General features: G+C 45.5%; 2 protein-coding genes across 10 annotated transcripts in view; one reads left to right on the top strand and one right to left on the bottom strand.

Annotated features, from left to right (window-relative positions):
* Nucleotides 1-11,042, top strand: part of Slc30a6 (solute carrier family 30 member 6) — a 29,853-nt gene extending 18,811 nt beyond the window's left edge. For 3 of the 4 annotated variants that reach the window (XM_039111896.2, XM_063261613.1, XM_039111898.2), the window contains 6 exons: nucleotides 911-959; nucleotides 1,243-1,362; nucleotides 4,282-4,384; nucleotides 6,823-6,870; nucleotides 7,729-7,797; nucleotides 10,060-10,709. In XM_039111896.2, coding sequence (XP_038967824.1) covers nucleotides 911-959; nucleotides 1,243-1,362; nucleotides 4,282-4,384; nucleotides 6,823-6,870; nucleotides 7,729-7,797; nucleotides 10,060-10,557 — 887 coding nt within the window. In that variant the 3' untranslated portion in view covers nucleotides 10,558-10,709. Of the gene's footprint in view, nucleotides 1-910; nucleotides 960-1,242; nucleotides 1,363-4,281; nucleotides 4,385-6,822; nucleotides 6,871-7,728; nucleotides 7,798-10,059 lie in introns of all 4 variants that reach the window. The other variant, NM_001277279.1, reaches the window with a different exon arrangement.
* Nucleotides 11,043-12,062: 1,020 nt separating this feature from the next.
* The window catches only part of Nlrc4 (NLR family, CARD domain containing 4), a 28,126-nt gene continuing 14,789 nt past the window's right edge, over nucleotides 12,063-25,399 (bottom strand). Inside the window, exons 6-9 of one of the 6 annotated variants that reach the window (XM_008764491.4) lie at nucleotides 24,457-24,627; nucleotides 23,721-23,813; nucleotides 20,970-21,137; nucleotides 12,063-14,282 (exon numbers count right to left, since the gene is read on the bottom strand). In XM_008764491.4, the coding sequence (XP_008762713.1) occupies nucleotides 13,990-14,282; nucleotides 20,970-21,137; nucleotides 23,721-23,813; nucleotides 24,457-24,627 (725 nt within the window). In that variant the 3' untranslated portion in view covers nucleotides 12,063-13,989. Of the gene's footprint in view, nucleotides 14,283-20,969; nucleotides 21,138-21,470; nucleotides 23,814-24,456; nucleotides 24,628-25,399 lie in introns of those variants that run through there. The other 5 variants (NM_001309432.1, XR_592891.2, XR_010052054.1 and 2 more) reach the window with 5 other exon arrangements.

The raw sequence follows: 25,399 nt of genomic DNA, 5'->3' as shown, positions 1-25,399 counted from the left end.
CCCTGAGTGCTGGGGTTAAAGGCGTGCCCACCACTGCCCAGCTAGCTTCTGAGGTCTATGTGAAAGATTGTTCAGAATTTCATCTCAGTAAACACTGAAAAGAATATATAGACGCCAGTGAACTAAATGATACATGATGAACAACCACAGGTTTATCTCGGCGTGGGGGCACATGCCTACAGTCCTAGAATGTGAGAAGCTGAGGCAGGAGGACTGTAGTTTCAAGGCACACAGGCCAGCCATGACTGCACACTGAGACCCTGCCTCCAACAAAACGATCAAAAGGCGCCTCGAAGTCTTCGTGATTCAGGAGCGTCTCTGCGTCATCGGCATAAATTCAGGAGCATCTCTGCGTTGTCAGCATAAATTGCTGATTGTTTTTAAAACCTTTAGTGTTTTGGACTCTGATTAACCCGCAGAGGATTTAACAAATGTTAGATCCTGTTAACAAGTGGAGACTGAGTGGGTTCGCAGAGCCTGTGTAGAAACAGGACACAGGTAGGTGGTGGTCTTTAGGTCTTTGAACTTGAGCAGCAACAGCAGAAGGCAGGGAGAGCTTTCTAAGGCGCTCACTGGTATCCCAGACTCTCTGTGTCCGTCAGGAGTGATGAGCATTTACTAATTCTTCCCGCAGTCATTGAAGCAAATACTTTATTACCTCATTTTACACTGAGGTGTTCAAAGATTAAACCAGTTGCCAAAGGCCACTGTCCTGGTCACACACTCGGACAGGAAAGGAGGTGTTCTAGTGTCACTGCTCTCTCTTTACTGCTGTAGATTTAAGGGGAAGTCTTGCCCTTTGCCATGTTCCGTGGTCACTGCCAAACTTATTTTTAAAGTGAAAGAAGTCATGTTTCTATTGATGGCTTTATTCTTCTCTATAGATAATTTGAGTCTTTTCTCCTTAAAGCTGCAAGTACGAGCTGGCTTCAAGAGCATGTGGCAGACCTTAGTCGCAGGTAAGATGCCCTGGAGTTTTCCGATTTGTATAATTTACCGAGAATTCCTGAGAACTGGCTCTCCCACAGAGGCTTAGATTTGCAGCTGAAGTCAGCATGAGCTGCTCAGCCCAGTTCTCAGCCTCTTGGCTTTTTAATTGATGTCATGGAGGAATTCTCTACAGCGGCAGAGCTTCGCCCCGTGTCCTCTTTGCTCTCTGGGAAGTACAGTGCACCTTTCCTGGAGCAATGCTCCCATCGGTGCCGTGTGATTCTGACGAACGCTCCATTTGGTCTTCCACAGCTTGTGCGGCATTATCCCAGGACTCAGCAGTATCTTCTTGCCCCGCATGAACCCGTTTGTTCTGATCGATCTTGCTGGGGCGCTTGCTCTGTGTATAACATACATGCTGATTGAAATTAAGTGAGTATATTGTATTGCTGTCAGATGTGTTTTGATTCCTGCGACCTGACTTTGAGGGCATCGACAATATGGTTTGGGGGTCAGGGCTCTATTGATTTTTGTTTATGACCGATGTGACTTGATCAGGTCTTGTCCTCAAATATTTCCATCTGAAAATTAAGGGGATTAGGCCTTGTATTTCACACCACAGCTTACCATGAAGATGAGAAAATGATTTCTAATTCCTTCTGACTGGATGGTGAGTGAGGCAGAAGGCAGTTAAAACTGTTCTTGCTGGGGGGAAGAGGAGGCCAGAGGCAACTTAAAAAGAAAAAGCCTTTTAAAAATATACATTGCAGCTGCTTTTACACAGCGTCTTACAACTGGATTCTTTGACTAACTTACCCTTTAAACAGTGACATGTACTGTAATGGCTTCTTAGTTATTATTGTGCCTTTTCACAAGTATATCCCCTAAAAAGTCACAGGCAGTTATGTCTTTGTTCACTGCCTCTGGGAGGACTCCCAAGTCTTTTCTGACCAGACTTCTGTTGGAGTCCAAGGCGGTGGGCATTGCTTCGTTGATGTTAATCTGTGTGTGCCCCAGCATCTGTGTGGCAGTCAGGACAGCTCCGGGAAGCTCTGGGAAGCTTGCTCCCCTTCCAGTGTGTTGAAACAGGATCTCTCGCATGTGCAGCATGCTCCAGGCTTGCTAGCCCTGGGCTCTTGGTGATAGATACTCCATCTCTGCCCCCACGTGCCTGTGGGACTCCTGGGATACGACAGTACAGATATGGGGCACCCCATCCAGCTCTCGCATGACTTTAGTGATCCGACTCAGGTCAGCAGGCTTGAGAAACAAGTGTTCAAGTCCCTGAGCCATCTCCCTGGTCCTGACCATACAGTTTGGGGATGTCAAGTACATCCTGTTTCTGTACGGTCAGCATTACCATCCACCATTCATCTGCAGAACTGATCCCTAACTGAAGCTCCATTTTGTTTAATAATACCTCTATTCCTCTTCTCAGGATCCCTGCTAACATTCTACTCTGTCCCTCTTTTTAACTACAGTAGAAGTACAGTCATGTTTCATACAGCAGTGTTTTCACGGTTCTTCCATGCTGTCTCTGTTTCCTTCCTTTTGAGGCTAAATCCCACCTTTATTTACCCACTCACCTGCTTCTGGCCGCTGACTAATGCCCCTGTGCCCTGAGGTATACAGATGCGCACTTCAGCCCCTGCCTCTGTATCGTGGTGGTGTGTACCCTGAAGTGGACTGGCTGTGGCGTGTGGGTTTGCAGGGCCTCGGTGCTTTCTTTAGTGCCTGCTCTATGTCCTCTGTGCTCAGTCTCCCCAAACCAAAGCCAACCCTGACTCGTCCTGAGACGACTCAGATTCTTCCTAATATGTATTGGTCTGCTGCCCTGGATGTCACTGTCACTAAAATAGCCTCCTGCTCTGTCCTCCTTCCCATCCACCCTGGTCATTTCCACATTACTGCTTCTGTCGCCATCATCTTTCCGTATCAACACTAGGCCTTTCTAGTCTCAAATCCATTTGTTAAACATTGCAGGTTTTACATTGCAGCCCTCTACAGACCTTATCAGCATCACCCTTCTAGGCCCCAGGTCCACTTGTACGTCATGGAGTTCAGCCCCTTGCCACCGTTGCTTCACTGTCTGGAATATCCTCCTCCCACCATTCAAAGCTCATCTCCTTGGTGTGTGTGTGTGTGTGTGTGTGTGTGTGTGTGTGTGTATGTTTTGTCTGCATGCATGTCAGTTCACCATGTATGTGCCTAGTGCCCTTGAAAGCCAGACAAGGGCATTGGATGTCCTGGGAGTGCAGTTGCAGACAATTGCGAGCCACCATGTAGGTGCCAGGCCTGGAGCCCAGGTCTTCTGGGAAGGCTGCAGGTGCTTTCAGCTGTCGAGCCGTCTCTCCAGCTCTGGCCTTTCTGAGTTACCCCACCTTGGTAGCCTCATTAGGAGACATTCTGTTTGTCAGTAATGTCCTCTAGGGACCTGTACTTGATCATGGCTACTACTTTATTTATTAGGTTTTCACAAGGAGGTCTCAGGTAGCCCAGGGGGACCTGGAATTGCCACTTAGCCAAGATTGACCTTTAACCCTGGATCTTCCGCACTTTCACCTCCCAAATGCTGGGCTACTGCTGTGTGCCATGCCCAGTGTGCAGAGTACCACACTGTGGTTCTCGTGTGCGTGATGTTCCTTGTGTGGCAAACACAGTGTTTTATTCCAAGCATAGCGGGAAGGAACGTGTTCAGATCCAGCTTGTAGCAGTTAGCATTGTGTCTGCCTGGTTAGGAGAGCTTCAGAACTGATGTGAGGTAGCCCCTCAGCTGCAATGTCACCATAGTATATTCCTGGGAAACTTTGAAACTTTTTACTTGTTGGTTTTGCCTTTTTGAGACAGGCTTTCTCTGTGTAGCCCTGACTGTCCTAGAAGTCACTCTGTAGACCAACCTAACCTTGAACTCCGAGATCTACCTGCCTCTGCCTGCTGACTGCTGGGATTAAAAATGTGCACTGACACCACCAGGCTAGTTCTGAGTTTTTAATGCAAGAATTGCTGAGTGCAAAATGACTGGAAACACAGAAAGTCCTTTGTCTCCTGTCAGTTTATCAGTTGAAGTCTCTGACTTAAGTCTGCAGTCTTTCTGGTGTCAGGTACACTTAAAGGATCTGATCATCTCTCCTCACACTGAGAGGACTGTTATTTTCCACTAAAGTTTGACAGGAACAAGTTCTAAAAGCTGACTTTTTGGAGTTGTGTTGTCCCCCCTCCCCTACCCTTAAGGTGCTCTCTTGATGTAGCAGCTGTGTGGTGGTTTTCTAAGAATTGTTCTTGATAATTAATTTTTGGCAGATTATTAAATTGTAAGTCGACATTTAAGATTGTGAACCATTTTCCTTGCAGTAATTACTTTGCTGTAGACACTGCGTCAGCGATCGCCATTGCCCTGATGACATTTGGCACCATGTATCCCATGAGTGTGTACAGTGGGAAGGTGCTTCTCCAGGTGAGGCTCGTTTCCATGAGGTACACTCTTACTGTGAGCGCGTTCTCTTCCCCGCATGGGTGTCTTCTAGCAGAGAGGTGAAAAGAGACTTTAGCAGTGAGGCCAGACCATAATTTCTGAACTCAGCAGAAATGGTATTACCCAAGAAATTTGATTTCCTTGGGTAACTATGCTTGGGTTTTATGCGTACTCTGCTTACTACTGCTGTTTTTCCTGTCATTGGATCGTCATAGTGACAGTTTGGGTATTAAAATAATATAAACAGGCTTCCCAGAACTAGGTGCATGTATGCCCTGTTCTTAGTAATAAAGGCTACATAATCCTTATGAAGTACTGCGCCCTGAATGAAATCTTTCTGTTCTGTTTCTACATACTTTTTGTTTGTTGGTTGGTTCTTTTTTACTTCATTTTATTTTTTTTAATTTCACTTTCTTTATTCATTTATTTATGGTTTTTCTTTTTGAGACAGTGTTTCACTGTGTAGCCCAGGCTGTCCTGGAACTTGTGAGTCTCTGTGTAGCTGCTGGGATCCTAACTCTGGTCCTCTCCAGAGGCAGAGGCAGTAAGCGCTGCTGTTTTGTTGTTTGTGATTCTTTTGAGTCATGCTTTCATCATTGCCTTCGCTGTCCTGCAATTCACTGTGTGGCCCAGGCTGGTCTCGGAGTCACAGAATCCCTCCTAAAGGGGTGTCTCACCGCAGCAGTAAGCACGTGTGCACAGGCTTAACTGCTGAGCTGTCCATCATCACTGGGTGGTTGGTTCCTTAAGTCTCACTGGATTAGAGAAAGCAGCTTCTTTGTGAGGAAGAGTGTGGTGTCTTCCTCCCTGGGAGCCCCTCCCACTCTTAGCAGTTTTCTCCTTTATTTTTGTTCATGACAGAAGCCATCTAGGAAAGGCTAAAAGCACACAAGTGAGTGTTCTAGAGATGAGCCACCATTTTGTATAGCCTGTGCTGGGTGAGCTTTAAGAAGGCAGGGTCCTCAGAGACTTCATCCCGGGACAGCTTCGCCTTGCTGCTGCGCTGCCTTTCCTGTCACATGACAGCCTAACGATGCCTGAGCATCGGCACACACTACTGAGCAGATTCCCTCAGATGAACATGAAGATGAGCTTTCACGAATTAATGCTGTTCAGAAGAATTAATGACTTTAGAGAATTTCTGGTTTGATTCAAATCATTTTAAGGAGAAAATTTAAGGAAACGGTTTTGGTTGTTTTGCCAGAAAGTTGTAATAAAGTTAGAAGCAAGAATAGAATGTGTCCCTGCCTCACAGAATAGTAAGTAAAGGCTGAATAATAAGGAATACAGTGAGCCTTCACAATTACACTAAAAAGAGAAATGGGCTTGGGACAAATTTATAATCAAGGAAAACATTGATTCTAGGTCAGGTCCAAGGAGGAAGCCATTGGTGTATACTATGATAAAGAAAGGCCATGTGAAACTATTACTTTGAGCTTATAATGAGCTTAGAGAATGAAACACTGCTTTGAACTTATTATCAACATCCTTCTATAACTCCCCTTTTGAGTAACATTTTATCTATGAGGTAATTTTCTATAGAGTTTTGTCTAAGAAAGTATAAAAAGGCCAGAAGAAATAAGGTAGTCAGGGTTGGGGATTTAGCTCAGCGGTAGAGCGCTTGCCTAACAAGCGCAGGGCCCTGGGTTCGGTCCCCAGCTCTAAAAAAAAAAAAAGGAAAGAAAAAGAAATAAGGTAGTGGCTGGGTGGGTTCTGCCCCATCCATCCAAATGTATGTGTGTGGCATTTGGGGCTCAGTCTCATTCACCAAATATATATATATATATATATATATGTATATGTCTGTTTGTCTATATGTATGTATAGACATATATGTGTAAGTATTTGTGTATATACGTAAGTATGCATGAACACTTGTAGAATTAATGAAACATATAGTTGAGCCTGTCCAAAGTGTATGTGTATGTCTGTGAGTATTGCCTGTGTTCTAAGCCTCTCTCCTGGACAGAGAGAAGTCCTTGAGCCAGAAAGAAAAGAGCCCTAGCAGTTAGACCTTTTCCCCTTCTTCATCCCCTGCTACTTTCAGCAGGAATTTATTACCAGAAGCCAGCAGCATTAAGCCGTAGAGTAGTCAGAAACCAGCACGTATTAGCACAAAATAATAAGAGAGAGTTACAAGCTGAATCCCACCTCCTTCCATTCATTCTAAAAGCCAGGGCAGGCTCCTGGCAGGCTCAAAAACAAACAAACAAACAAACAAACAAATAAACAAAATGTGTGTGGACCTATTAATGATGTTCTTAGGCCAGTGAGACCTCTCTTCCCTAAATCATAAGACATGTCAGAAGTCAAGGCTTGTGGAAACCCATTTGTGGATGTTAGGGAGAGCATCAGAACCATTATTGCAAAGTTAATTTCTCCCTAGGCCATTCATGTTTTATTTTATTTTATTTTTTTAGACAACACCACCTCATGTTATTGGTCAGTTGGATAAACTGATTAGAGAGGTAAGTTGAAATAGTAAATAAATTATCTTTCAAAATTATGTCAGAGAAACAAAAGGGTGGGTATGTATAATATATTCAATTAGAATTTTCTTCCAGGGGAATTCTGCTAACAGAGTAGAAGCTATAACACAAGGACAAACACAGAGAAATTTCAGAAACTGCTCAGTTTAGAAGCCAAATTGACTTGAAGTAAATGTAGAAAGAAGATAACAGTCAGAAGACATCATATTAACTGAATAATCTTTCTCACTCTGACTAAAAATGAAAGTCCAAGTGTACATGTTAATCTACTGAGATTCTCAGTTTGTAGGTTATTTTCTCCTGTTAGAAAGCCCACCCACTAATGAGGAAGAACAATCGTTGGTTGGGCTATCAGTTTCGAATGACCACTTTCCCAGCACAGCTGGCTGTGTCTCACGCTGAATCCTGGCCCTGAGCATATCTTTGTTGCCTCTGTCCTCATGGCCCTGGGATTTACTCAATGGCCTTACATTCAAACAGAGGCTTGTTACTGGAAGATCCAGGGCAAAAAACAACCAGTTCGCATGTACACTCCCATACACACCTTAAAAAGAAACTTGGCACCGGAAATGACTGTCATAAATATGTTTACCTTGTTCAAAAACACCACCATAAATTGTAAAGCACTGAGCAATCTGCCGCTGACCAAGGATGGGACAGCCTGGGTCAGGACTGAACAGTCAAACAGGAGCCATCGGAGACTTCTGCTAGCCACTGCCTGTCCTTGGTCAGGGTTCAGCTGAGTTGTTTCCAGGCGACAGCCAGCCTGTACTGTGTTTGGACTACTGCATTGCTCTGTCGAATGCAGGTAACTGATAAACTTTTATGTTTGATTAGGTGTCTACCTTGGATGGGGTGTTAGAAGTCCGAAACGAACACTTTTGGACCCTTGGATTTGGCTCCTTGGTATGTCTTCTAAAAGTTAGTTTAGTATGATTTAAACATGGTTTTTAAAACTTAAATAGCATTTTGTTAAATTTTTCATGGTGGGGGCTAGAGAGTTGGTTCAGTGTTTAAGAGCATTGCTCCTGCAGAGGACCTAGCAAATAAATAAATCTTTTAAGTTTTAATCATGGAAGCTTTGGTTTTCCTTTCTGTTGAGAGGCATCTAAATATTGACAGCCTCAGTTTGAGATTGAAGCAACTTTTTTCTTCTTTTCTTCTTTTTTTATTTAATCTCAAACCTACTGGACATTTTGTTGTTGTTGTTGTTGTTGTTGTGTTGGAGGCGTGGAAATTGCATCTAAGACTTATTGCCTCATAGTTTTCCCTGTCATTAACACTCTCCTACTACATGTTTTTGCTTGTTTTTCTTGGAGACAGCATCCCATCCCACACACGAGGCTGCCCGTGAACTCACTCTTGTAGCCCGGCCAGCCTTGCCCTACAAGCCTCCTGAATACTGACAGTCTAGGCCAGCACTGTCACCTTGCTTTACATGTCCTTTTTGTTTGTTCTGTTTTTTGTTTTTTTGTTTTGTATTTTTTTTTTAAGACAGGTCACTGTATGTAGCCATGACTGTTCTGGAACTCTCTGTGTAGACCAGGCTGACCTCGAATTCAGAGATCCACCTGCCTCTGCTCCTGATGCTGGGATGAAATGCCTGGACTGTTACTTGTTTTTATGCCTTTCTGAACTGTGAACCGGAGTGGTAGTATATATAAGCTAAGTACATTAGGGCAGTACCTACAAATGCTTGAGGTTCTAATGAAGAGGTGTTGTCTTTCTCCTGACCCTGGTCCTGTACACCTACCCTCCCCCACCCTTTGTCTCTGCTGTGCTGTTTGGACTCTCTTCCCAGTTCCTAGTGTGGGCCTCTGTCCTCGAAGGGAGCTGTGATTGGTTAGTTTTGCAAGCTCACAGGGCTTGGGCTACTGCAGAGCTGCAGGTCTCATTGCAGACCCAGTGTGCTCTCCCATCATGAAGTGTACCAGAGCCCTTCTGGTTTCGGCTGCCTTTCTCAGATTGCCTGTCTAAGATTTCCATTCAGTAGCTATCACTAACTACTTTGGGGTTTTTAGGTCAGTCGATGTCTCCTTTTCTTCTCGGTGCTCCCTCTTGCAGAGCTCAGAGGTCCATAGCTCATGCCTGCAGCTTTACAAGTGCCACAGCACTGAGTTTCTAACACCTGCCCGTAGGGTGCGGAGACATCTGGGCATTTCAAAACTGCTGCTGTGTGTGTGTGTGTGTGTGTGTGTGTGTGTGTGTGTGTGTGTGTGTGTGTGGGGGGTGTATGTGTGTGTATGGGGGGTGTGTGTGTATAGGGGATGTGTGTGTGGGGGGGATGTGTGTGTGTGCGTATGGTGTGTGTGTATGGTGTGTGTGTGTATGGGATGTGTGTGTGTGTATGGGGGTGTGTGTGTGTGTGTATGGGGTGTGTGTGTGTAGGTGTGTAAGTGTGTAGAGGCCTGAGTTGATGTTAGGTATCTTTCTTATCACTAAGTAACTTACATTGTGAGATGAGGGTCTATCAGTTGAGCCCAGGCTGATCTCAAGTTCTCTGAGATCCTCCTGCCTCTGCCTCTCAGTTCTTGGAGCAAAGGCATGCACCACCATACCCTGACTCTTTTTCTGGTTTTTGAAATTCTATTTAGTTATGAGCTCTGGGTCAGACACAGTTGTCTTCTCAAATCTTCCACAACTGTAATGAAACCCTAGCTTTCTGCAGTCCCACACTCTGCTGTCCCCACGCTGGTATCTCGGACGGACACAGCTGTGCCTGCTCTATGGGGTGCCGGGAATCAAAGCCAGGGTCTTGCGTGCATTCTGTGAATGGTGCTTCATCTCTAGTCCATCTTTTCAAGGGTCACAAATCATTTCATTAACATTTCACATAGTAAGGACCAGTAACTTAGCAAACAAGATGCTGTTTTTTTCTTATCTTAAAGAAAACACCAAGTACCAAATTATAAATAAAACAGAATTCTTAGTATTATAATTCTAAGAAGTCTTTTAAGCCAACTGTGGTGGCATGCACCTTTAATACCAAGTACTTGGGACTTAGAGGTGGACAGATCTCAGATCTCCGTGAGTGGGAGGCCAGCCTGGTTTACAGAGCAAGTTCCAGGACAGCCAGAGCTACACAGAGAAATTCTGTCTCAAAAAAAAAAAAAAAAATCAAATAATAATAGTAATTCTAAGCAGTCTTTTATGATTTTCCTATTGTAGGCTGGATCAGTGCATGTAAGAATTCGACGAGATGCAAACGAACAAATGGTCCTTGCTCATGTGACCAACAGGCTGTGCACGCTGGTGTCCACTCTGACTGTTCAGATCTTCAAGGATGACTGGATTAGGCCTGCCCTGTCATCTGGGCCTGTTGCACCCAATGTGCTAAACTTCTCAGACCACCACATAATCCCAATGCCTCTTTTAAAGAACAATGATGAGAGGACCCCTGTCACATCCACCCCAGCCAAGCCCAGCAGCCCACCTCCGGAGTTTGCATTTAATACGCCTGGGAAAAATGTGAGCCCAGTCATTCTTCTGAACACACAGACAAGGCCATATGGTTTGGGTCTTAATCGTGGACACACACCATACAGCAGTATGTTCAGCCAAGGACTTGCGTTTCCAGGAGTTGGAGCAGGTCAGGGATTGAGGCCCACCTTCCCACATATACCAAGCAGGTACGGAATCAACAGGATGGGACAGCCAAGACCCTGATGGACTCTTAACGTACTGTTATGGGAGTGTCGACTCCTTGCCTTCCAGTGTATTTAGTCATCCAGTTGCATTGACTGTTCAACCACTTATGTGTCAGATTATTCCAAGCTTGTTCATATTTCATAAAACCTATAAACTATATTTTTGTAAAACATTCTTGTGGCAGTGAGGTCTTTGAAACGTCATGGGTGTGTGTCAGATAGGTCTCCTTCAAGAAGTCTGAATGCCAGCTGCTTTGTAACCGCCAACGCTGTGACACTCTGGCCGTGCGGTGGGTAGATCTGTATCTTACTACAAACTCATAATTCCTTCAGTACAATTTATAAACATGCTTCATGTATGGTGCCCATCTAAGGAAATGAAAACATTAGTGTCTATTTGAAAAGTAAAATCTCTTTTATAGCTTTTTTAAGCCTAATTACTGCATTTTTTTTGAGGTCCTCCCGAATCATTTGTTAAATAAAAAGTAAAAGTTTCTATTGGAAGTCGTGAGGCATATTCTACTACATAGCACAATTTAATTATTATTACTCGTCTTTTGAAACAGGGTTTTGCCACATAGACCAGGCTGGCTTCACACCCACAATCCTCCTGCCTCAGTCTCTCACATGCTGGGATTTAGGTCTTGAGCCACCATAGAAGTATATCCCAAGATTTTAAGTAGCAGGTTTCGAATGAAGGTTTGTTTTTTCCTTTACAATTGTAGTGAATTTGTATACTATAGTGAAACACTGAGAATAGAGGACAGCCGTCGACAAACGCAGTCCACTCTTCCCAGCATCTGATTTTGGTTCCAAATACCAAACCTTTGGTAAGTGGAATGAGGTTGAAAAAGCCCAGTCTTCTAGGTCACATTTAGTCGATTGGCCATTGACCTACAATAGCCATTGTAGCTACATAGTTCATTCCGAATGTAGTGAGCCAGTATAAAGCCAAGGAATGAACAGTGAGAGAATGGATTGGGAACAGCAGGTCATCCGACAGGAACCTACCAGGGAAGCCCTGTGAAGCAGCCAGCAGGACAGGACCCTGGACAGAGCAAAGTGTCTCTTCAAAGAAAGCTTCCAAGTAAAAGAACAGATAGCAACAGAGATCAAGTCATCTACTCAGAGGCTCACGAAGTCCTACAGAGACCAGTTGGGGAGGATAGGGTGACCAGCTAGTTCCTGACTGAGCTTCCTCTGCACAGATGAGCTCCCCATGCCTGAGCATGCAGCCTCAGTCTCCCTCCGAGGACAGGTCGTGCTCTATCATTAGGGAAACTACAGCAGCCTCTCTTGGTTATGGCTCACCTCCTAGCTTCTCTCCAGGACATGTTTTTAACTCTTGGGCTGTTCGTTCTCCTATCTCCCTGTTAGGGGTGCAGCCCATCCCCAGAAAGGGGGCCTTGGAGGATGCTTTGAGACAAACACATTTGGGTGTGACCTGTGACTTCCACGGCAACTTCTGAGTGAGCTTAAACAACATATGGCAGGAAGTGACAGAGCACACATTACATAAACATGGACGGTCACATTCTTTTATTTGGGGTTCATTTTAGTAGACTAGTTTTCAATTTTTGTTTTATGAACAAAACATATCAAATATATATTTTATTGAAGAGCTGGAAATTTTAATCAAGGTATTTTTAACAGACTTAATGACTGGGCTAGGCAAAAAGACTTTTTATTCCAATCCTGGTGTACTTCTGTATCAATAGCTTGGTAATCATGGGCATGGAAGTCATTTAATCTCTGAGCTCTCTCATCTGTATAGTTAGGGAGGAGAAGGAATGAGTTGATTTGCAAATTATCTAAAATTTTGTAATTAAATCTGTCAACATCATGTCCGATTGCTAAGTAGATTCTATACCCAGAGTTCTTTTTAACATGAGCACAACATGGAGACAAGGTGCTACCTAGAGCAGCACCCTTGAGGAGGGAGAAGGCAAACTGCAGGCTAACTCCATTTTCCGTGTTTGTCCCTGGCTCTCCCAGACTCTGGATTTTTATATCTTTAGACCAGAGAGGTTTTTCTGTTGTCGTTAGACTTTATGTGAGGGGTGGTTATTTTGGAGGGTGATAGACAAAAAGATTAGAGCAGGATCTCCCTCATACCTCGGTGGGGTGCAAAAGAATAAGATACAGCTTTCCTTTCGTCCTTGGTTTCTGAGGTCAAAGCTGGAGTCACAGTGATCCCATGAACTCCTGGGAGAGACATCCTGAGCTTCGAGCCTCTGACTAAGCAGCTTTTAAACCGCCAAGTTTTGCTTGACTACAGATGCCCATTCGGTGCTGGTCGACAGCTCAGCAGACAAGGACACTTAATACCACACATTGTCCTTTGACCCCTGCAGGTACACATGGCATATACACCACATACACACAAATCAGTGTTTTGTGTGGTTTTTTAAGAACGCCTCTTTCAAATCTGAGAACACTTTCCATGTGAGAACGCACTCTATACGTGCCTAAGTGTCTTAATTAAACAAGCTGAATTAAATAGCATATATGGTAACTTAGTTATCACATATTTATCAGGTACTTGTTGAGCCTGTATAAGCCAGGTCCTCTACTAAGGACAGGTTTTATAGCCCAGTATTCTTGGGGCCAGGTAACACAAACACACAGCAGAAGGGCAGGGAGATTGTCCTGTGAGCAGAGATGAAACCAAACTCATTTCTCAAGTCCCTTCCCCTTCCTCTCCTTTGACTTCCTTCAAGGTTTTTTTTAAGTATTTTTTTTTTGGTCACATAAAGTATAACTTCAGTTTTATATTTCCATGGTATTTTTCTTTCTGCCTTCATGAAATCACCTCTTTACATGGGCTTTGGTGGAGGTCGCGGTGCAACGCCAGCAGGTCTGAATCGTGGTGGGGGTGTTCGGTCCTTCCGGGCCTCACGAGATCGATTCCTGACGACCTTGCTATGAACGGCACAGCTCAGGCAGTAGTGCAGCTCGACATAGAGCTTGGGAAGCACTTAAGCATCGAAGACGCTTGCTTCAGATGTGTCCCTGACTGCAGCAGCTTCTACAATGTTCCGAGTGACAAACTTCTTAATGGCCTTATCCTTGGGCACGCACTGGGCGCAGTTTGTGCAGCGAATTGGCTGCACATGGCTGCGGCCCTTTTTGGCACGACCGTTGTTTCTCCTTTTTTTGGTCATATTGGAGCCAAGACTCTTTTTCAAGTATTTTAACATTTTATTTAATGTATACGAGTGTTTTGCTTGCAGGGTACCCATAGAGATCAGAAGACATTAGATCCCCTGGAACTGGAGTTACAGACGGTTGTGAGCCACCTTGTGGGTGCTGCGAATCAAACCTATGTCCCCTGGAAGAGCAGCAAATGCTCTTAACCCCTAAGCCAGCTCTGCAGCCGAGCTTCTGCGTGGTTTCTAATGATCCGCTGAAAGTGGCAGAGTCCCCGGAGTATTTGGTGGCTTGGGGTACATCAAGCAGTCACTAGTTTAAAGGTTCCTTTAATAACACTTATGTCATAGTCATCAAGCTCCCAGCCTGTGAGCCTTGCCTCTTGCAGCAGAGTTAGCTTAGATAACACTTGACCGAGTTTCCTCACCAGCGCTGCGTCTGGTAAGAACTCTTCAGTGCCGAAGTCAAAAAATACCAACTGCTTAAGATTCTCAAACACATCCATGAAAGAAAGCCATCCATCACTGCTCACACCGTGTCCTGCTAAATCCAACTGCTGCAAGTCTCTCAGAGGATTCATCTCCAAAAATTCACCTGGGTGAAGAAAGACGTGTTAATGGGAAGAAATCCGCATTTAAAATGAGTTCTGTAAACACACATGCACACGTTGAGTAATTTTTCCATTTTAAAATGACCATGGTTAGACCGGTGTTGTGCCCTGGAAAGGAGGAGTTCCTGAAGGCATTCTGTGACTGCTGGTTATATTTAAAGTCTGTTTCCTAAAGCCTAAGAGCATCGATGTTCCAAGAGTGCAGCCGGCAAGCATGAATGAGTATTTTACCTTACTCTCATTCCTCTGGGGAAATGGAATGTTGACTAATCATTGAGATATGAGAGATGCTGTTAAGATATTAAGGAGTTGTTTGGTTTCAGACTCCTGGGGCAGGAGACTGAGGTGCATATCTTGCATACCAAAGCAGACCTGGCCTCCTGGTTCTCCCAGCATCCCTCTGTCCCTACTTGACATCATACCCTGCCCCCAACCTTGAACTTTCCAGCCCAGGGGCTGGGCTGCCCTTCCCCCGGAGGCTCCTCTCTATATAATCTAGACATTTTGGCCTCTAATCTCCCCCCTCTTCTCTCTATGTGCTCTTGTACCCCTTTCTCCTACCCCATCCCACCTTTCCGAGCCTTGGTCCTTGGGCCCATGAATTCGCTCTCCTGAGAGCAGCTTCCCAATAAACCTGCCTTTAATATAAACTAATCTGGCTTGAACTGGCTCATTTCACCAGTGGTGGAGAGAGAACAGACCAGTTTTCAAAACTGGAATTAAAAAAGCAATACCAGGCCCTTTCGCGTTTGTAGAAATAAAGCTACTTGTTTTGGGTGTAGGCTATCCCTAACTATAAACTCAAGTAAACAAAAGTCATCCAGTGTCTAGAGGGCTTTGTTTCTTTAAAGCCTTGCACGAGGATTCAAGGAGGTCCTCCAGCCCCTGAAATTAAGCCTTCCTGAAGGAGGTGGTGGAGGTTCTGATTCACAGAACACAGCAGGCCCTGCTGCCCATTCCTTATTTCCCTAAGCCCTGTGCTGCTGCCCTGGAATAGGGGGAATCCTGTTGTGTGAGGGGAAAAAACTCCTCACCATACACACACACCTGATCTCAGTATCTGAGAGTCAGGGACAGAAAAGCGAATTCAAGGCCTGCCCAAGCTATCTAGAGAAACCCTGTAGTAGATAAAAAGCAAGAAAGAACAGGCAGATTTTAATTCTTGGGGGTTGGTGTTTGAGACAAGGTTTTGCTAAATAGCTCAGGCTATCCTCAAACTCACTGCACACCACGTGCCCCAGCCTCAAACAATGTTAGAATCACAGACCCGAGTCAGCACAATCTGCCTCAGCCTGCACTGGCAGTGAGGGGTTTGCTAGACGTTAAAATTGGGAGGGAGATGTTACAACCTTACAGGATGAGGGTTCAAAATTCAGTTTGCACTTTTTTTTTCCTGTTTGTTTTGAAACAGGACTTCTTCATTTAGCCCTGGCTGCCCTGGAGCTCACTCTGTACACTGGGCTGTCCTCAAACTCCAAAGTCCACCTACCTCTACCTCCCAAGTACTGGGATGAGAGGTGGCGCCACCATCACCTGGCTGCACTTTGAACTCCTAAGTGGGAAGAGATGCTCTCTGACAAAGCAGTACCGTCCCCACAGACAACACCAGACCTCTGAGATGGCACAAATCTGATTCCAGAACTCTGGGAGGCTGAGGCAGGGGATAGCAAGTTCAGGCTAGCCTGAGCTACACAGTGGGCTAACGCTGTTGTTGCAGGATATCTGATCACAACGTGAAACCCCAGATTGTGTTATTTACTGAAAGCAACAGCAAAAACCTGTTTTTAGTTATGGTGCAGCTAAAAACCCTAACACACACCTTTAATCCCAAACAATGAAGGGAAAGTCAATTTGTGGAAGGAAGCACCAAAGTTTGTTTGAAAGTGGCGCCTATGCCTTGAGGGCTGGAGAGATGGCCCAGTGGTTAAGAGCACTGACTGCTCTTCCAGAGGTCCTGAGTTCAATTCCCAGCAACCATACGGTGGCTTACAACCATCTTGTAATGGGACAGCTACAGTGTACTTATATATAATAAATTTTTTTTAAAAAAGAAAGAGAGAAGAAAGGGAAGCTATTAGACTTGGGTTGAAGAGAGAGCAAACTAGGCACAAATGAGGATAGAACAAGCCAGAGAATGAGAACAAATGGCTAGAGGTAGTTTGAAGGCAAGCAGAGCCATTCAGGAGATGCTGAAAGAGAAGTTAGGCTGAATTAGTCAGCTTGGGGAGGGGTTTGAGCCAGAACAACTGAGTTGAACCAGTCAGAAAGACAAGAGTGAGCTTTTTCAGCTCTGAGTCTCAGAGGCTGAAAACATTCTAGGCCTAGATAAGACGGTATGGTGGCTAGAAGCTTCCAGGAATAGGCCTAAGTTAGCAGACAAAGGCAAGGAGTCTCTGAGACACTTGTTTCGGAGAATAAAAGTTACATTTACACTGTCTAAAAAAACAAAAACAAAACCTCATCAGGGCCATGACAAAGGTTAGCAGACAAATAACAAAAGCTATTGTCATCTGTAATTAAGCCTACCTGCAAAATAAGAACGAGCGACCAGCCATCTTGTCTAACCAGCTGTGTGGACTGAGGCTTACCCAGGTATGCACTGAGTGTACTCTTGGCTGCTTTCAGGAAGCCTGTTGATCCACTCCCCTGTTAGCAACCAGGCATCTCCACCACCTGCCCCTGGGACTCAGCAACATCAGGATACATCATCACTAGCTGCCGAGATATAACACATCCCTACCATCGCCATGAATGGCCTATCCTCCCCCTGCGCATGCGCTACCTTCCAGCCCCTCCTGCTTTGCTCTCATCTGCATAGCCTCTGTGTACACCCTCCCCAGTAAACCTCACACGCGAGGTGTGACTTTGTTACATCTGTCACATGGGTCCTAACCTGCCCGGTGAGGAGATCTGGGAATTAATTGGCATTTGTGTGGCCTGTGTGTTTGCTAAGGGCATGTGTGTGACACAGCTGCACCCAGTGCTTGCTCCGGAGTGTTTTCATCCCCTTTGTGAGTTTAGGGTATTAAGGCCCTTGATAACGGATGCCTGAAGCATCCGTTTAGGTGGCTGTAATCGGGAGTGGTGGAGGAAGTGGGCGTTCCCAGTGAACACCTCCATTCCTCTATCTGTGCCACCTGCTGCCGAGACCATCCCTGGGCCTCTTTCCTGTGCTTTAACTTCCTTAGCTAGAAGACAAACTGCTAATCTAGAGCCCTGACCACTCCTCTCCCACATTCCCTTGCTGCTAAATGAAATAGAAGCCAAAGTGAGGAGCGTGACTTCCATGTCACTTTGAAAAGAATTAGCCCACGGCTTACTTTTTTTCTTTCGTCTCTTCCCACTTGGCTGAAATGCCCCCGTGCTGGTAACCTAGCTATGACCATGAAGTTGAAAATAAATCCGAGGAATGAAGGGGTGAAGATAACATCTGTCAGGGAAGGCTGCAGAGCGCAGCTGCCCCATCTGCTTGGACTGCACATCTGGGGACTACAGCGCGGGAAGGAAGTTCTCGCTCCTGTTGGCTGTGGTCCAGCCAGGTCTTCGCTGATGCTGTCTGCACCCGGCTGGACAGGCCCAGTGGTGCTCGCCTCCTGGTCTCTCAGCCTTCACAACCCACCTTCCTGTTTTGCCACCTCTGTTGTGATACCCCACACATCAGGAATTCGAAATATTTTGTTGTTTTGTTTTGTTTCCAGTCTGTGGGCTTTCTCCCCAAAGAGCATCTTGTTTTCACTACCCCGTAGGGATACAGAAAAGTCAAAGCCCGGTGGATCTCCGATGAGAACAGAGCTGTTTCTGTGGCTGTGGCTACCCGTTTCGGTTTGAGGTTCTTAACTGAGTAAGAGTTTCCCGGGTGATTGCACGGGGTCGAAAAAAACAAGCGATGGTTTTCATGGTCCAAGGACATGCTTTCTGCCAATTGAATATGGATCAAACTAGATTCAACAGGAACAGAAGCTGTGTATTTGGAGCTTGGCTATCTGTGGGCTGTGGAGAATGCAAACAGCTAAATCTATATGCTTTGGGTTAAACTTGTCCGATTCTGCCCTTCAGTTCACCTGAGCCAGAGTCAGGCCACCTAGAGTTAATTCTTAGTGTCACCAAACCTAGACTCATTTGGCAGGGCTGTCGGGGGTTATCTTGATTGTGTTAACTGTCGGTGGCATCATTCCCTGACTGGAGCCAGAAAACTGAACAGCCTGAATGTATTCATTGTTCTCTCACCCTGAAGGTGGATGTAGTGTAGCCAGCTTCCTCAAGCTCTTGCCCGTAATTTCCCCACTGTGGTAGCTGGAACCTGAAACCTGGCACCCTGAAGTAGGCCCTAAGTAATAAACTGTGACACCATTCATTTAGTCAGCAAACATTTGATTATCTGCTCTGTACCACAGACTCTGTCCCTGTCACTTTGGGTTTGTGTGAAGACACTCTAATGAATAATTAGATGACAGGCAGGGAGGTGGGGCAGAGGTCCTGAGAGAAAGCACACAAAGGCAGTACCCGTTCCAACCCCACGTTGCGCCCAAGACACTAGTGCTTGGTCTTACATGCTCCAGAAGACTGGAAGCTCCTCAGGAGAAACTCCAAAGCAGAGCCACCTGGCATGCCTGGTTCCTACCCCAAATAGTAAAACTAACCAATCAGAAGTCATCTCTGGGGGCCTGGAGAGATGGCTCAGTGGTTAAGACTGACTGCTCTTCCAGAGGTCCTGAGTTCAATTCCCAGCACCCACATGGTGGCTCACAACCATCTGTAAAGAGTTTTGGTGCCCTCTTCTGGTGTGTCTGAAGACAGCTACAGTGTACTCATATACATTAAATAAATAAATAAATCTTTTAAAAAGTCGTCTCTGGGTCTGGAGCAATGGCTCTGTGTTAAGAGCACATACTGCTCTTGCAGAGAGCCTGGATTTGGTTCCCAGCACCCACATGACGGCCCATATCATCTGTAAGCCCAATGCCAAGGGGTTCAACACTTTCTTCTGGCTTTTTAAAAAAATGTGCATTGGTATATTGCCTGCATATATGTCTGTGCTAGGGTGTTGGATCCCCTGGAGTTAGAATTACAGACAGTTGTGGTGCCGGGAACTGTCCTTTGGAAGAGCAGCCATGCTCTTGACCAGTGCGTCATCTCTCCAGCAACCCCTCCACACCCCCTTTCTGGTTTTATGGATACCAGGCACGTGTGTGGTTCACACACAGATATGCAGGTAACACTCACACACATAAATTAAAAATATTTTAAAGTCCCCTTCTCCCTCAGACACAGGGCTTTCTATCAGCTTGCTCCTCACTCTGACATAGGAAAACGACAGCTGCCTGAATCAGACGCCAACAGAGAAGACCAAGCATCAACACCCACAGAAAAGGAACCAAAGAAAAGGTCTGTTTCCTGTTTCCTGATGCTGGAACTGAGTGCCACAGGCTCGCTGACTTACAACAAACGGAAATGTATTGACGCAAGGTCAGGGCGGAGGAACTAACATCTGGTCAGGGCCTTCTTGCTGTCTGTCCCCAGGCAGGACAGGGGTGAAAAAAGCAAGCAAATCTCAGGCTCAAAGTCTCAAGCTGTCTGCAGTTAGCATTACTCATCCATGAGGACGGGCTGATGATGTAAACTCCTTCTCTGAGTTCCCACTGTTAGCCCCCAAACCAGGACAAATGGCCAACTAAGGCGCCTAGGATCAAAGCAGACCTGGCCAACGGGTTCTCCAGGTTCTCCAGCACCCCTCAGGCCCTACCTGTTCCTGGGTATGGCCGCCATACTCCATTCCTTACCCTGAACTCCAGGTGGGCTGCCCTTCCTCCAGGGGCCCTTCCCTATATAATCTAGCCAGCCATTTGGCTACTCTGGTTTTGTTGTTGTTGTTGTTGTTGTTGTTTTGTTTTGTTTTGTTTTGTTTTAAATTTCCTGGCCTCTTGGTCACGGCTCTCTCCATTCCCCTCCCCCTCTCTCCTGCTCAGGGCCATAGTTTACTCTGGACTCTCCCAGATAGTCTCCTGACTCTACCACTGACTGCTTTTCCTTTTATCCACAATAAGGCTCCTCCAGCATCCATGGGGACAGCCATTGCCTCCTTTTCCATTTCTTTTTTCGTCTGTCCACCTCCGAGCACTGCGGCCCTAGAGCATATTTTATGCATGTGTCGTTAGGAGACAGATTAAAAGTATAACACATGGCAACGTAGGGAATAAGAAGGAAGACAAAAACCTTCAAAAATAATCATTGTTTCCAGTGGTTAACATTCAATAGAAATAAGATCCTGGGCTGGAGAGATGGCTCAGTGGTTAAGAGCACCCGACTACTCTTCCAGAGGTCCTGAGTTCAAATCCCAGCAGCCACATGGTGGCTCAGGACCATCTGTAATGAGATCTGATGCCCTCTTCTGGTGTGTCTGAAGACAGCTACAGGGTACTTATATATAATAAATAAATAAACCTTGAAAAAGAAAGAGAGAAAGAAAGAAAGAAAGAAAGAAAGAAAGAAGGAAAGGAAGAAAAAGGATCCTGATAACTAAGAAAGGAGGCCTGTGAGAAAGAGAGATGGCTCAGAGTAAAGGCAGAGAGAGATCTGGCTGCCTCAGCCTCCCGAGGACTGAGATTAAAGGCCAGTCTAAGCTTTGCTTAGAGTCAGTCTGTGTCCCCTTGGCTCTGTTTGTGTGTACCTACCGAAACTTCTAATCTCTTCGTCTCTGAGCCTCCAGTTTTTCAATCCAAGTTTGACAAGCCCTGGGGTCCCCTCCAGTTGCTTCAGCAGATTGGGCAGACTGATGTACGCATCCCAGCACCAAGGCAGCATCAACGCGCTTAGCTGTTCTAGCACGCCAAGCCTGCCGACTTAAACAGAAAATAGTTCAGGACTGACGTCATCTCAACCTAGCAGGATGCAGATGAAGGGTGGTCTTTATGTTCCATGGCGCTGCAGGCTACTTAATCTCTAATAAGAATTTACCCTTTTTATTTTATTTTACCCTTTTACAAAAGATACTCAAATACAGAAACACTGTAACATTATGTAACGGTTATTAAAAATCCAACCTTCAGTAAACAACAAACCATGAACTAGATGGCTTACCCCTGACCTGTATTTTTCTGAAGTGACTCCCAGACATACGTCTGCCATTCTGTCATACCCACATGCTATTATACACTTTAAAAATCTTATCTCTTGGGGTTGGGGATTTAGCTCAGTGGTAGAGCGCTTGCCTAGCAAGCACAAGGCCCTGGGTTCGGTCCCCAGCTCCGGAAAAAAAAAAAATCTTATCTTTCCAGTGAAATTAAAAGAGGAAATAAGCCAGGCATGGTGGTGTACAGCTTCAATCTCGGCAGGAGCCAAAGGGATCTCTGAGTTCCAGACCAGCCTGATATACAGAGCTAGTCCAGGACAGCCAAGGCTACACAGAGAATGGCAAGGACCACCTGGGGAGAAATGGTTACTTAGTTATCTGGTAAAGCAGCTGCTTGCAGTTAACCTGTATTATAAAAAAGAAAAATGTTCTACTCCCACCCCACCCTTCTCTTTTCTTTGAGATGAATCTGTGACTGGCCTGGAACTCACTATGGAGACCAGGCTGGCCTCAGGCTTACAGAGATCTTGCCTGACTATTTACTTGCTGGGGTCACAGGAGTACACCACCATTCCTGGCTTAGATTTCTTGTTTTTATCTTTGCCATATGGCTTTGATAGAAAGTTAAGCCTACTGGTGATGTAATGGTTAAAACCAATGCTGGAGCCACCAAACCCAGACGACATTGCTGATGCCAAGAAGTGCAGGCTGACAGGAGCCTGCTATAGCTGTCTCCTGAGAGCTCTGCCAGAGCCTGACAAATACTGAGGTGGGTGCTCACAGCCAACCATTGGACTGAGAATGGGGTCCCCATTGGAAGAGTTAAAGAAAGGACTGAAGGAGGTGAAGGGGTTTGCAACCTCATAAGACCAACAATACCAACCAATCAGAGCTCCCAGAGACGAAATCACCATCCAAAGAGCACACATGGAGGGACCCATGGCTCCAGCTGCATATGTAGCAGAGGATGGCCTTGTTGGGCACCAATGGGAGAAGCCCTTGTTCCTGCCAAGGCTAGAACTCCCCAGAGTAGGGGAATGTCAGGGCGGGAAGGCGGGAAGGGGTGGGTGACTGGGAGGGGAACACCCTCATAGAAGAAGGCAGAGGGGGGATGGGATGGGCATTTATGGACAGGGAAGCTGGGAAAGGGGATAACATTTGAGATGTAAATAAAAAATACCCAATTAAAAAACCCAAACCAATGCTGGGAAGCCTTCATCTCTGTACAGTTAGTTGCTCAGAGCCATAAAGAGAACTCCACTGAGCCTGATACACTGAACCTTTTTGATCCTCTGCTGTATTTCTGGTGCCTCTTTGAGCATGGCCGCTCCCCTGCCTCATTTTCCTATAACAAAATGACCAGGATAAAGATCTTTTTGATACCGACATTCAAGAGGCAGAGGCAGATGGATCAAGAACGTCCTGTCTTGGGGCTGGGGATTTAGCTCAGTGGTAGAGCACTTACCTAGGAAGCGCAAGGCCCTGGGTTCGGTCCCCAGCTCCGAAAAAAAGAACCAAAAAAAAAAAAAAAAAAAAAAGAACGTCCTGTCTTCTTAGAGAGCTCCAGGCTGCAGAGTGAAACTCTTTTTCAAAAAGATGAAATTAATCAAGATCTCTGAATGTTGCGCTCATCTGAGAATTCTTGCATAGCCCCTTGCTGCAACCGGACAGCATAAGAATCTTGCAGTCCTCGGATAGCTGAGTTGATGATATGTGTATAAAGCAAAAGAAAGGTGAGCCTGAGGCTAGAAAAGCGTCATCACTAAGTCCTTCAGCTTCGCACGCTGGCTGCCTTTCTACTGGCAAACTGGAGGAGCCTCAGGTACAATGACTGATGGCTCAAAAGACACAGGCTTGGGTTTGGGGAAATGGTTCAACAGGTAAGAACATGTACTATCCTTGTAGAGAGCCCGCATTCCATTCTCAGTACCCATGCCCAGTGACAAAATCCCTGTAACTCCAGCTCCAGGAGACCCAGTACTCTCTTCTGGCCTCCGCAGGCACCTACACTCCTGCACACGAGTGTGCACATACACACAAAACATTTTGTGTTTGAGTGTTTTGCCTGCATTTATGAATCTATACCCATATGCCTGGTACCCACAGAGGCCAGAAGAAGGCATCAGATTCTCTGGAACCAGAGTTACAAGTATTTGTGGACTGTGGGTGCTGAGAGCCAATGTCTGGCCTTTTTAAAAAGGCCTGGGCTTATGTTCTTTAAAAGCAGTTTAAGATAGGGCTGAGCATTTTCCCTAAGAACGCTGCATCAGTAGGCACGCATGGGCACAGAGGTCCGCTCACCACCCACACACACAGTAAAAGGCAGGTGGTATGGCAAAGCCGTTCTTCTTACTCAGTCCCTGTAGAGCTTCACTTCCGGCCTTTTCCAGATAATTTTCTGACATATCAAGAACGCTCAGCTTGACCAAATTGTGAAGATTCTGTGCTGGAAGAAAAAACAAACAAAAAATATTTTCAGGTAACCATGTACACATTTTTCGGCATCCTTAGAATTCGGTCCTTGCTATTGGCAGTACACACTGTCATTCGACTTGATTGACTATTCTGCAAAGGAAGTGGGAAGAATAGAAGTTTGGCCATCCTCCTCCTTCTCCATATTTTCTTTACCCATCTGCCCAAGGGATGATTAGACAATAACACTATGACAAGAACAATGGGATCATTTTAATTTTTCTTACTTTGCATTTTCTCTTGTTATAATAGCTTCAACTATTATGTAACACTCTTTCATTGCCATTAATAATTTAAGTCTGGTTCAGACAAAGCTCATTAAAAAATGGGCTAGGTTGAGCCCAGCACTTGGGAGGCAGAGGCAGGTAGATCTCTGCGTTTGAGGCCAGCCTGGTCTACAGACTGAGTAGGACAGCCAGATAAACATAGAGAAACCCTGTCTCTGGGTAAATGAGAGAGTGGAGGTGGGGCTAGGTCAGATAACACATGTATTGAATTATCTTTTTCAGTTTCTCTTAAAGTTAATGTTCCACATCGGATATTGTATACATTAGTGTAAAAATGTCAGGTATCCTGTTGGGCATGCAGAGAGTGAAGGCGAGGGTTACAGCGGTTACCTAGAATTTTCAGAGAATTTGCGGTCAGACAGCAGTCCACCAACTTCATCTCTTGTAGATCACAGGGTTCTTCCGAGAGAGACTTGACTATGTAGTCCATCCCCTCCCCCATGTCAGACAAACGAGTCAAATGAAGTAAACGCATCTTCTTCAGGTTTCGCAGGCCTTCCGCTACAGGCAGAGTTTATCTGGTTAAATACAGACTGCTGGGACTCAAGGAAGACGACAACTGTGTAGGAACTCTTTCATGTCCTTTTTTCTTTTTTCTTTTTTTCGGAGCTGAGGACTGAACCCAGGGCCTTGCGCTTGCTAGGCAAGCGCTCAACTACTGAGCTAAATCCCCAACCCCATGCTCTTTTTTCTTAAAAAAAAAAAAAAAAATCCTGATGCATTTCTTTGCTTTCTGGGGAAGGAGACCCTTGCTACTCAGCCCAGGCTGACACTAAATTCATGAGCCTCCAACAGCTTCTACCCTGCGTCTAGATTCCAGACGTCTTCTCTCCATACATTCCTGCTACAAAGACCAGAAGAGCTAATTTTTTCTAATGCCTCATGGTCTTTACTTCCCTCAAGAGGCTGAGTTCAGAGGGACTGCCGCACTGTGGAGGGCTAGTGCACCTGCTCAGCCTCCGGGACCCTCCTTTGAACTTCGTGACATTGGTTCAGTGATCACTATACCCAGGGTATACGTTTAGTCGGTGTCAGTGTCCCTGTCCACCAGCAGTACAATCGAACGCAACAGTGCCCTTCGTTCTTAGCCCTGGGGTTGATGTAGAGATTAGGACAGAGTAGGTGAAGCTTAAATCATCACTATACATCCTGAGTCAGCAGCACACATGTGAAAAACACAAAGTGACTTTTGGGGACCTAAAAAGAGCTCTACCACTGAATCTGCATCCCTCAAACCAGGGCTTTATCAATGCCCATGTTTCAGAGCTCAAGA

The sequence above is a fragment of the Rattus norvegicus genome, chromosome 6 (assembly GCF_036323735.1).
Source record: "Rattus norvegicus strain BN/NHsdMcwi chromosome 6, GRCr8, whole genome shotgun sequence".
Taxonomy (NCBI): Eukaryota; Metazoa; Chordata; class Mammalia; order Rodentia; family Muridae; genus Rattus; species Rattus norvegicus.
Note: the sequence above shows the minus strand (reverse complement) of the source record. Positions and strands in the feature narration are given on the sequence as shown.